Raw genomic sequence first — 12,920 nt, forward strand, 5'->3', positions numbered from 1 at the left:
AATACTGGGAGTGGATTGACATTCAAAAGGAGTAGAGAGGATGCATTTATAGAAGGAAGGAGAGACTACGTATTGAAACCGCATGATAACGTAAGAGCATGTTTTATGGCTTTTAGTTGGATCGGTGCATGACAATTAATTGTATACAATACTTGCATCTAGTTAGAAGCTATAAAGTATAAATGGGGGTAAAATAGTATTTACATATTTCACTGGTATTTTCTTATTATTATATAAGTTGGTTGTAAAAATGATATTTGTCTTGTTTAAACTAAAAGAGCTTTGACCCACCTTTTATGGTGTGGTACTGGTGGTAAAGGTGTCGAAGATGGGGGGTTTGAGTCTTACAGGAGGCAAAAGGGAAAGAATAAAAAATATTACTCGTTCAAAAAATTTTTTTAAAGAGCTTAAACAGAAAATTGGTCGATTTTCTATGCCATTAGTTAACTTAGACACGCCGGCACACGTTTTAAATTTGATTTATCCATACCTTTAATATGTGAAAAGTGCCTCAGCCAAGCATAGAGGATAGTAGGCAAAAGATGTTTAAACGTGTCAACCTAGACAACAACTGTAATAAACGATCCCAAAAGTGTAAGATATACATTGAGATGCAATTGGTAAATGGTAAATGTTACCAAGCCATGAATCTCGTAATTTAATATAAAAATGTTTTTCAGTAAAGATCACTAATTATGAAATATTGTTTCATCTGAAACACTAAACAAATCCCCATTTTGTCTGTTTTGTAGATGTCTTTATGATTTTTCTCTTGATAACACCAAAAAAAAAATACTGAGCCAAATTAAACCACACCACTGCCTTTCTGGATTGGTTCCGAAACCTAAGAATTATATATATGTTCAAGATACTCCCCTCCATGAATAACATGGGGTTGGCATAAGAAGGCATGGTCTAATCATATTGATGATTTGGTGATGTTCAAATTTTCATGCTTGAAACAATCTCTCCTAAATTTGAAAAGCTTTTACTATGGAACAAGGCTTATAACATGGTCGAGGAGTTGCTGAATATATTTCAGCAACAAGCTCGTCGTTGAGAGGTTTAGAACCAGGATTAGTTCTCACATCTTGAAATGAAATGTTTGGATCGGTTAGCTAGATACCCTAGAATTCCCGGCAAGCAATGAATTGGTCGTGGATCATATTCTCAATTCATTGCCTGCCTAACTCATATGGCCAGCTGATTAAAAAACACACTATGAAAGTACCGAATGATCGAGTCTATTTCATAGTTTTATGAGGTTCGTTGATATGACACTAATAAATCATTGGAAAGAAAGAAGCCAGCGACCAAGTTTAAAGGCATTAGGATTGCCTAGAAGTCTCTTTCCAATATACCTTTTAAGACTACAGAGAGCTAGGACATTGGAAGGGACATTGCCTCTAAATCTAATGATGCGAAGCCTCGGTGACATGGACATCAAGCATCCACATTATAGAACTATGCTCTTTCTCTCATGACGTCGTGTTCCAACCGGGTAGGGTTTTGTCCACCACACAAAACTAGTTCCGGCCTGAACCGATTCCTCTATCAAACGTATTCTACGCCAACCCGACTTCCGACTTGTGACCCTAAGTTCTTCGGAGGCCAAACTAACTTATTAAAGTAAAAACATTAGCTGATAAAAAGTTTTGAACAAAATTTTAAAACTATAATAACTATCCATGGATACTACGCTTTTATAAAATCTTGTTTATAATTTCAAAAACACAGTAGTCCACGTGGCAGCCGACCTGGCACCCCAGTTACCACATAACCTATTAGTTGACTGCATCTTTTAAAAAGAAAACTACACAACACCCAAAGTAGCAAATCATTTTATCCTGACTTCTGACTTATGAGTATATTGGCTGAGTTAAGTTTAAACTGTAAAATAAAACTTCAAACGAACATAAAAATGATCACCAAAACACAAATTCAAATTCTAGCCCACATTCCATTTTTTAGCTCGAATCACTTTCTATATGTTCTGCCAAAATAACCCAAACCGACCATACTGTATGCCCGTTACGTGTTGCGCAAGTTATCATGTTGCGTTAAACACAAGATATGTCTTGTCTTTCAGCCCAGTTTTAGTGCTGCAAATGACTTGGCAACATCTATTGCTTCATCAATGTGCTTTATGTCAGATCCCTGAAACAAAAATTTTATTATATCATAATAGGTACACGAATAATAATAATCTTTGATATTAAACTCTAGCCTTACCTGGCCTTGGGCAAGACCGCCTTTCCCACCGCCATCTTTGCCTTCTAGCGGCTTCAATGCCGCCTTCAACCACTCTAAAACCTTCAGTTGGTTGCTCTTATCAGTTTTCTCTGGCACGCCAGCACAAACCAAAGCTTTCTTTGACTGTTCATCAGTGCTAAAAACCATCACCGCAATACCCTGCACGTACACCAAAAAATGTTGACAATAGAATAATAATATTAAAAGAAAAGCAGATTTTTGTAACCACCTTTTGCTCCATGATTTTAACAACCGCTTCACGAATAGCAGCATTGTCCGACCCACACATACATGTGAAATGCAGAAAGCCTTCCCCTCGGACACGGCTGCTTCTGCTGCTTTTGTAGCAGCTTCAACAGTTTTCCGTATGTTCTCTTCGGCAGTCTTCTTTTTCGCTTTTATCACTTGATTCTAGATCAAGTACAATCATCTTTTAATAACGGATTTCAGTTGTGAGTGAAAGAGCAAATAGCTACTATAGAGATTACCTGAAGGATGGATGTTTTTGCCTTGATATCAGCCTTCTTTACCGTTGGAATAGAGGCAGACTTTACTAGACCATTTAAAGCAGTCACTTTCTGTTCAAGAAGGCTTCCTTCCAGCTTGGATGCCAGCTCAACTTCCAGCTCCAGCTCAGACGCCAATTTAATAGCTTCAAACGCAGAGTCGGTTGTTACAGCAGTTACTCTCCTAATCCCCTTTGAAATTCCCTCCTCAGATAAAAGAGCAAATGCTTTTGCCTCTCGTGTATTTGAGATATGGGTCCCTAGTTGTATTTCATATAATTTAATAAAATAAAGATTTACAGAAGTCATTATAATAATTAATAAGAATGTGTGTACCTCCACAAAGCTCTGCAGATATAGACAACCATTTTTCATTTTCAGGATCAGCCAAAAGATCCTCCACTTTTCGACCAATTGCAACAATCCTAACTGGATCAGGATACACCTGTACCACAAATGAAATTTTGGTAATCTCTTATGTAATTTATAGAGGAAAAAACTGCACAAATGGTGTTGTTCAACTAAACTAAAATTTGCAAACTTAGTCCAAACATTGGTAAACACCGTTAATCCAAATTAGTTTTTATTGGAAAAGTGATGACAAGTGTCATTCACACATTCATGTGTGGGTAAATATGTCTTCTCAAATTTGAAACCATTAAAAAATATCTTTGATTATTTATTTAGGGTTTCAAATCTGAAAAGACACAATTACCCTCAACTGAATGGCACATGACATCACTTTCCCAAAAACTAAATAGGATTAATGGTGGGGACTAAAGTGCAACCCTCTCACAAGTGTTTGATCAAACTTGCAATCTGATCACACTGCAGGGACCATTTGTGCAACTTTCTTTTTATAAATATATATTTATTTACTTACTTCACCAAAAACAGCGCAAACCATTTACTCTTTTTGCATCAGAAAGGCTAGCCTCCTTTGCAGAAACCTCCAGCTCAGCTTTAATTTGTTCATTCACAGTCGATTCAATTTTCCGGAGGTCATCCGGTTTTACAGGCTTCCCATGGGAGAAGTCAAACCTTAACTTTTCTGGAAGAACAATTGATCCTTTTTGGTCAACATGAGTCCCGAGTACTTCCTGCAAATATATTGTAATGTTAGAAAACTGAAAATTATTAACAACCAAGATTATTATATAAAAGCGTGTTTTTGGATTACCCTGAGAGCAAAATTCAACATGTGTGTGCATGTATGATTTGGAGCAATGCATTGATGCCTTTCATAGTCAACCTTGCAAATTACTTCATCACCCACATGGAATTGGGTTGACTCGCCACTAATTTTACCAAGATGAAGCACAAAACCACCATAAATTTGAACATTACAAACTTCAAATGATCCAGATTGTCCTTGAAGCAGTCCAGTATCAAATATCTTTAAAAAAACAGTGAACACAATGTTAAGACTTTCAGCCACAATTGTACACACACAAACATGTGCACTAACCTGACCACCTTGCTCGGCATAAAAACTTGTGCTTTCAAGAATAATGCCAACATCATCGCCAACACCAGCACGTTCCACATACTCACTGCCAGTGTAAATGGCTTTTATCACACTTTTGTGGTCCTGAATTGCTCAAAATATAAGCAATAGTGCAATGTTGAGTTGGCAAATAAATACAAGTGAACGGGCTTAGGAGCATACCTTAAACCATGTAAACTTGAAACTATCGTTTGTTGTAGCCACCCCTTTCTTATGCAGTGCTGATGTGGCATCTGCATCCATGACCATTGTAACAGCAGCTTGCTGTAACAATATAACATTAGTAAACTAGTAAAATAATAATTGGTCAAACTTGAGAGGAATAAAGACGAAACCTTATCCGGGGGTTTCCTTGAGAGTTCTCTAGCTTCATTCATAGCAATATTAAAACCATCAACATCAACATCAACTACCAGCCCTCTTTCTTCTGCCATCAACTGGCACATAAAAAACTAATTGTTTATAATACAGTAAATTTGCAGGAAAAAAATATAAGTCGAAAGAACTATTAACGCACCTGAGTCAGATCCAATGGGAATCCATAAGTATGCCACAAAGTGCATGCCTCCTGCAGCCAACAAATTTGTGCAAACGAAGATTTAAAAAAAAGAACAATATAAAAGGATTTAATAACTTGGAGAATGTAATAACAGAGTATCAATAAATAACTGGTGAATAAAAAACTATGAAAAGAACAAAATACCAGGAACATAAAATTGAAATATAAAAATAAAAACTTACCTGTCCACTAAATATCTTTCCCTGAACATCTTGAGCTGTCTTCTTAAACTTCTCAATTCCCTACAAACAACCATCAGCATTTTAGTCCATTCATTTACAAACTTTTCACTTTTTTCACTTCTCCAGGTTTTTGTATAAAACAGGTGACTTGTATTATTGTATAAATCCACAAATATATATAGAGCTTACCTTAAGTAATGTTATCCCAAAACTTGCTTCCTCTACAGCTATAACCTCTATAATGTGCGCCTCCTGTTGTTTTAGCTCAGGAAAAACATGGCTCATTACATCCACAACAACTTTCACCAATCTGATAACATCATCACAAAATTTTACCAGAAATTACACATATTACAATATACAACAGATTGTTACTTTCAAGACATAATTTGACAGATACCCATTAAAAAACCCTTGTTCGGCTTTCAATACTTCTGTTCCGTAACGTACGGCACGGCGAAGAATACGCCTCAAAACATATTCACGGTCTTCATTTCCTGCAAAATAAGGATGCTAGTTAACATGCACGTGGAACTAATACAAAAAAAGGTTTTTTGATATTACAACTTAAAGACATATATCAACCTGGACAAGATCCATCTGCAATGAAAAATGAAAGAGTTCTAACGTGGTCAGCAACAACTCTGTATGCCATGTCAATTCCGTCCACGTCATCTGGGCCCACTTTGCCTGAATATGGTCTAGCACCAGTTGCCTACTTGGCAGTCAAAGAAAGTTAAATAAACGAATAATACATTTAAAGAAGAGTATTTATATGATCTTCATATTACCTTTTGAATAGCATCAAAAATAGGTAAAAACACATCAGTATCATAGTTGCTCATCTTGTTCTGAAGAATTGGCGTCAATCTTTCAAAACCCATTCCGGTATCCACGTGTTTTGCGGGCAGAGGTTTCAAGGAACCATCAGCTTCCCTGTTAAACTGTAGAGTACAATTTTAAAAAAAAAAATGTACAACAGACGACGCTTAAAAAGCTATATATTTATAAGCTTTTTACCTGAATAAACACAATATTCCAGATCTTGATCAATGTAGGGTCATCATTATTAACCAACTCAGCAGCATCACGACCACCGATTCTATCAAAGTGTATTTCAGTACAGGGCCCACATGGTCCAGTGTTACCCATCTCCCAGAAATTGTCCTACCACAAAAATAAACATAATTAGTTAGATTTTCTAGGCTCGAAAATAATGGTATGTTTAAACATTGCTAAAATGGGCGGGTCAAAGCGGATAGTTTTGAAACACCTTTTGTCCCCTTTTTATATTGAAGTGTTCAATAAGATTACTAGATATGTTACTAGAATAACCATCTAACTTCATGAATAAAGCAATTGAGTAAACTGTATGCATTAGAAATGCACCTTGGTTCCTTTCTAACTACTTTCTTATACCAATTTGACCCATTAGAATTAAACCAAGCGTAACCCAAATTAGCCGGTTCATAACAAAAAGAGGTCAGAATTGCAACCTCTAAATGTGTTCAAGAATCAAGAAACTGATCAGACAAACAAAAATTGATAAATAAACTTACTTTACAACCAAACGGCAAGACACGTGCAGGTGGCAAATATTTGAGCCATATATCTCTAGCTTCATTATCAGCAGGAAGCCCCCCCAATTTCTCATCATCGCCAAAGTAAGTGGCATATATTCTATCAGAAGGTAGCTTATTAACATGAGAAAAAGATTCATTATAAAACTAAAAAAAAATAATTTATGTAATTATTATGTGAGTACTGACTGTTGTGAGAAGCTCCCATGCCCATCCGATGGTGAAATAATCACCAAACGATCAGTTACCGAGCATCTCAAAGAAGGTGTGATGATAAGTGTGTTTGCCAACATCATCAAGATCGTTATGCTTGCTTAAGGAAGTGTTGGAATCAACAGTACCCAAGAATATAGGCTTGAACTGATTCATTCCTGCAATTAAACGGATAATGATTGTATTATTTAGGATAATTAGGCAGAAATTAAAATTATTTGATTGATTTGGGAATGTGACCGACGGAAGGCGTTAGTTAAGGATGATAATAGCTTTGTCACGTTTTTAATCGAAACCACCACGTATCAAGTTCAAAGGGAGGGACGTGTGACCTCGTTAACAACCACCTGGGCTGGTGGTACATTGATATACACACCTTTTTTTCTTTTATATGTATTGACACATACTGTTGTAAAAGCTCGTTAACTAATTAGTGAGCTCCAGGAATAGTCCGAGCCATACCGGTCTGAAATGGGATGCTATTGAGAGCACCACGTAAATACATTATAGGAGGATGGTGGAAAGCTGATCAAAGCGTGCGTATAAAGCTACTACTAAGATCGGGTGTAGTGGGTGGGTGTGTGTGCGTGAGGGGAAGCGCCCCCATTCTTCTTGATCATTGATGGGAAGTTTGGTTGACCAAAGTCAAACTCTCACTGGCGCTTGCCACAAAACGGCCAAGACACATTTGCCCTCCATAAGCATTCAAAGCACCCCCCCCCCCTCTAGCGCCCCTGGGGGCGGTGTTCCGGACGCTATGAGCTTTTTCTCCTCTTCATGGCGCCCACTACACTTGGTCTAATACACTTCTTCTTCAAAGCAAGGTTGCCACTATGTGTAGCGGTACCATGCATAACTATCTAACATAGTGTGTTATGATCTTCGGATTCAAGTATGATCTTCGGAGTTCCTCCGATACGTCTATTATGGAGCCAATCAACGAGAGACATTACAAAAAAAAATCAATAATAAAACAAACGAATAGTCGTTTAATAGTTTTTATTTTTATATTTATAATTAATCATGATTATCATATTTTTAACCATAAGATAAACCAATTGTTTCACACTTCCGATTAGAGATGAGCTTTTGTCCTGAAAACCCGTAGTTTTACTCGTAGTATACCCTTATCCATACCGATTTAACATAGTCGGTACAAGTGTCGGTACTCATTTTTACTGATTTTCGGTACGTGTACAATCGGGTACGAGTATTGTACAAATACGTTCAATATTTTATACCCGTTTGTAATATGTAGATATTTTATTGGGGATATTGGATTTTAATAATCTTAATTTTGACTTGCTGTCCAATATTAATCTCAACTTAAAAAATTTCATATGACAGTTCTAACTTACAAACTATTCCATTGAGCATTTTCTAACTTGAGTCTAATATAGTTTTTTTGGCAACATGAACGCTGACATGAAACACACATTTGTAATTTGATGAGGTGACTGTCGATGTAGCACTCTCATCACAACCTCACCTCCTCCTCCACCACCACCTTCATCCACTATCACCACCAGCCACCCTCAAAACCCACCTTCTTGGCTCTTTTTCTTCATTGTTTTCGAACCAAGCTTATCAGTATATTAATTATTATGGTTTATTTTGGTATTATGATTTATTGGTTTCACCTTTTTTTTTTTTAACTATAGTATTAGCAATGCCGGTAGCTATACCAAGTTAGTCAATTTGGTACACGTCACGTACTCATACCCATACCTGGACCAATTCAATTCACTTGTTACTCGTAAAATACCAACATTGTTGAAAATTTCAAAAAGAAAAAGAAGAGAAAAAAAAGCGATACAAAAGCAGGTACCGTATTAGTTTGTACATGTACCGGTATCCGTATCCTTACCCATATAAATTCAATACAAGTATCGGTACTCATTTTTATTAATTTTTAGTACCGGTACAATCAGATACCAGTATAGGCATTGTACCGACCTCACACAAACACACCAATTAATACACATAAACAACCTTGTACCAAACTAAGTGTTAAAACAGTTAAACCACAGGTGGTAAAACATAATTACTCCAACGAGAAGGGAGTGAATGAAAAAAACCATAACTTGTTGAGGAGGCAAGTGCAATTTCAACCTTAAATGTGTCAGGCCAAAATTGGAAGCACAAATTGTCGATATTTTTGCTTAATAAAAGGCCGTAATCTCCACCTCCCTCCAGACACAGAAAATCTAGGGTTTCAAATCACTGTCAATTTCTCCTTCAAACCCTAAAGGTACGTCCACATTTCACCCTATTTTCCGCACATCATAACCTCCAATTTCATAATTATTCACTGCTCTTTGCATTTACTTATGTAATTACTCATCTTCTTCTCCAAGTGATGTACCGATGAACGATCTGTAGAACACAGAGGCTCGATTACCTGTTACTTTCCGTCCGGTGAGTGCTAATTTCATTAAAGTTAAGTCATTTTACCGTAATATTTGGTATTTTGCATCTTACTCCACTTTGACTAGCTTTAACTGTAGTTGACTTTTGCTAATCGGCTTTCATTTGTCGTCCAGAACTATGTTTGTGTCAATCGATTGATGTTTGGTGTCTGTGTTGACTTCCAATTTGCATTTTTTTGCCCTAATTTTACAGCCCACTTCAAGTTACTTTCTAATATAGGGGTGGCAAGTGGGTCGGGTCGAAACGGGTTAGGGTCGGAATGGGTCTGTTAAAAAAAGGGTTGATTTGGTTTGGGTTGGAGTGGCCCGGGTCGAAATGGGTTCGGGTCGGAATGGGCCAGAACGGGTTTCGGGTCGGAATGGGCTTTTTTTATTGGGCCACTATTCGCAAATTCTGTATATGTTTACTTCTTGTATAACCATAATAAATAATGTTTCATATTATTTCCAGTTATAAAAGTCAATTTATACTAGCTATTCTGTGTATTTTGTGAATTTTAATACAGAATGTATCAAGCAAATTCACTTGACTATTTAATACCAAATTCTAAGAACCAAAATGCTTGTAATTAGATTTACAATTGTATTCTGAAACAATCCTTGTAATTAGATTGTTGGATATTTAAATCTGAGATTTTTACTGTGTGTATTTATATGCAGATATAGCTTTTGACTTTTAACAGAAAAAACTAACTGCTGAAAATGGAGCCAGTGAATAACCAAGAAGTAGGTCCCGATGTGTCACTTACTGCTCCCGAAAAGCGAAAACGTGGGCGTCCACGAAAAGACCCGAGTGAAAAACGGGCTCAGAAAGCGCATCGTTTGCAAGCTGCTCGTATGGCTCCTGGTTTTACGCAGTTGACCCACAAAGCTCCTCGAGCTGACCCGATTAATGATCCAACTGAAGTTATGGTTGGACAAGTTGTAACTGGCGTTGTCGAGGCAACTTTTGATGCAGGTTACCTGCTTGCAGTTAGGATCGGGAATTCGAAGATCACACTAAGGGGTGCGGTTTTCAAACCGGGCCACACCGCACCTGTGACAGCTGAGAATGACGTGGCTCCCCACGTTGAGATGATTAAACGAACCGAAATTCCGTTTCCTGCTGAACTTCAACCCAAACGTAGGCGTAAACGAAGATCTAAAGACAAACTGCAGCTTGTTACTTATGTGGGGAATGGGTCAAACGAGTCAGACCTAGTTGGTGCGAGAGGGACCACTGTTCCTGTTGTTCTTCAACCGGTTAACTTATCAAACGGTTTATCAACCAACCAGCCCGCACCTCATTTACGGGCTTCACAAGGCAAGCCCGTGCACTCAGTTCTGCCATTGGCGGTTTACCCGCCAAATGGGGCAGCAAGTCAAGCGTCTGAGTCTCAAACTAGCTCCCAGTTTACTGTTACACCTTCAGTGTCTGGAAATGAAACCGCTTCTTTAGGTGGTAAAGTGGTAAAATCAAGTGATGTGCAGGATCCAGTTGTGAAAACAGAGTCAGATGAGCCTCTGTTTGTTGAACCACTGCAGACTCGACACCTGGTTCATCAGTTCCAACCGCCACCGGGATTGGGTGGTGTGATGCATGTTGGGACTGGAAGAATGACTGAGCTTTTACAGGTAATATGTTTGCTACCAAATCGACACTAATCACTGTTTAATACTAAATAATGCATTTTAAGATGTTTGTTAAAATAGTTTAACATGTAAACTGGTTTGTGTTTGGTTGATTCAAGATTTTTTTTTACAAACATACAAGTTTTTTTGTTATTTTAAGGGGTAATGTATACACGGGCCTCTACTTCCAAAGCATACAAGCATTTTTGACCCGAATATTAGAATAACTTTGGAGGCTTGCCCAAGTATTGGTTTGGTTTATTTTGTGTTTATGACAAAATATTTGCTGGAAAATTGTAAAATGAAGTTTGTCAAAACTGGAGATGCAAACTGACCAAAATGCCCCTAAAAAATGCCGAAAGCAATCAACTCTAGATGGATTGTCAACATATCATTTTACAACTTTAGACATGACAAAAACTTAAATTTAGAGGAATTTTGTTGTTTTGCAATTTCCTGAAAGGTTTATTGATGAAATTGCTGTAAAGTAAACTGAATTGATAATTGTGGGTGGATTGGAATATGCTGTTTTATATTTGGGTGGCCTTAATGAATTTTGGAATACTTTCATTTAAAAAAATTGATTTTTGAATAAAATTATGATTTTGTATGTATTCCCATTTAAAGTCGATTTTCCTGATCTTATCTATAACATGTCAAAAATTGCATTATATGTATGTATGCGTATATGTATATACATATATTAGTATATGTATGTGCACACATATTGGAAGTATTGATGCTGATGTTAAATATTGGTGTGCAGGCTGTTCAACAAAACATTGGCGACGACCAGGTTCCCAGAAACGGCGGACACCCAGCTGCAAGTTACAATGAAGCTGGTCAGGCGGGGAAGATGTAAAGTTGAGTCGCCAGGTAATCATATGACAGATGACAAAACACCGCCGAGGTTGTTGGGCCAAATGCGTTGGATCTTGTTTTTATGTGACAGTACAACAGAACTAGTGTTAGGTTTTATGGTGATTTCATAGGAAAATCTACCTTGTTTGTGTTTGAAAAAAGAAACATCTGCTTGCTAACTTTGTTGTTTTAAATGTGATAATTTATGTTTGTTTTAGGAATAATGAGTTGATGATGAAACCGCCAACCATTGATGTGCTCTCTGTTTTAACAAAATGCAATTCGAAACGATCAAAAATCAATATAACCATTGTCCAACTCATCCTGTATTTGAATTACAAAAAGAACAAAACAGAATGAAGGTGAATTCACCCACCTGTAAATAATGCAACCCAAACTGAGAAGAAAAACAAAAACACAATTCAATGAAAGCCAAAACTTGATGAAGACCTTTTTCTCTATCTATCTAAAACCACTATCTTCAAAATTCAAGAAAATTTTGATACCAAAAAACCATTAGATCCTGGGATTGCGATCGGGTGCATCACAGGATAAGGTAGCTGCGATATTGGAACGTGGCCTGGCAAAACATATGGTGCCTGACCACCAACACCACCGCCTATAAATGGTAGTTGCGATGCTTGAGTCGTCGTGGTTCCTGCATCAATAATGATAATCAGACAATCAATTGTAACGTACGTGAAAGAATGAGCCGGGCCTGAGCTTCATATACATACTATTTCATACCTTGGTGTTTAGGGGCATGGAGTTGGTGTGGAGCTAAAACAGTGGAAAAACTACTCGTGCTTGGGACCACGTCCTACATTAACAAACACAATCAATTACTATGTTTTTAAAATTAAACCAAACCAAACTTATATCCAACCAAATATAGCAAAATCTTACTTGGGAAACCGGATGGACGTAGACAACAGGTCCCATTCGTCCAACCATTACCTGTAACAACCGATGCACAATTGTATCAAATTATTCGTCTCGTTAACAAAAACCCGAAAGTAAATTTAGTGCTTGAAGAAAACCATATATATATTTAGTACATTTTGAGAGTTGGGTTGAACATAGGTAGGAGCTGTTTGGACCGCTGGATGATATGGCCCGTATCTGACAGGCTGGCTCCTTTTGTCATATATCCTACAATCTACAAGCAAAAGTAAAACTTAAGTGAATGTTTCATACTAATTCAACTAGAACTGGCAAC

At 37.2% G+C, this 12,920-nt stretch overlaps 1 protein-coding gene and 1 pseudogene across 2 annotated transcripts; one reads left to right on the top strand and one right to left on the bottom strand.

Moving 5' to 3' along the window:
- Positions 1-1,943: 1,943 nt before the first annotated feature.
- On the bottom strand, positions 1,944-6,956 carry LOC143619941 (alanine--tRNA ligase-like; annotated as a pseudogene). The gene is made up of 18 exons (XR_013151258.1): positions 6,567-6,956; positions 6,028-6,174; positions 5,799-5,951; positions 5,593-5,722; positions 5,408-5,504; positions 5,197-5,317; positions 5,008-5,067; positions 4,784-4,834; positions 4,602-4,703; positions 4,429-4,530; positions 4,228-4,350; positions 3,940-4,155; positions 3,643-3,859; positions 3,096-3,204; positions 2,742-3,019; positions 2,483-2,664; positions 2,233-2,412; positions 1,944-2,157 (listed from the first exon to the last, which is right to left on the bottom strand). The product of XR_013151258.1 is annotated as an alanine--tRNA ligase-like (transcript).
- Positions 6,957-9,160: 2,204 nt separating this feature from the next.
- LOC143620004 (protein METABOLIC NETWORK MODULATOR 1) lies at positions 9,161-11,921 on the top strand. Its single transcript, XM_077091811.1, has 3 exons — positions 9,161-9,218; positions 9,890-10,843; positions 11,607-11,921. Exons 2-3 carry the CDS (start codon positions 9,932-9,934, stop codon positions 11,700-11,702), a joined length of 1,008 nt encoding a protein of 335 aa, XP_076947926.1. The 5' UTR covers positions 9,161-9,218; positions 9,890-9,931; the 3' UTR covers positions 11,703-11,921.
- The last annotated feature ends 999 nt before the right edge of the window (positions 11,922-12,920 follow it).

Source organism: Bidens hawaiensis, unplaced genomic scaffold, assembly GCF_021521415.1.
Source record: "Bidens hawaiensis isolate Kalapana, Puna unplaced genomic scaffold, B.hawaiensis_p1.1 tig00002525_1, whole genome shotgun sequence".
Taxonomy (NCBI): domain Eukaryota; kingdom Viridiplantae; phylum Streptophyta; class Magnoliopsida; order Asterales; family Asteraceae; genus Bidens; species Bidens hawaiensis.

Excerpts from the sequence above, each read along its gene's own strand:
- LOC143620004 (XM_077091811.1), top strand. The coding sequence starts at position 9,932 with ATGGAGCCAGTGAATAACCAAGAAGTAGGTCCCGATGTGTCACTTACT. Across the intron at positions 10,844-11,606 it reads GAATGACTGAGCTTTTACAG|GCTGTTCAACAAAACATTGG; the intron begins GTAATATGTTTG and ends ATTGGTGTGCAG.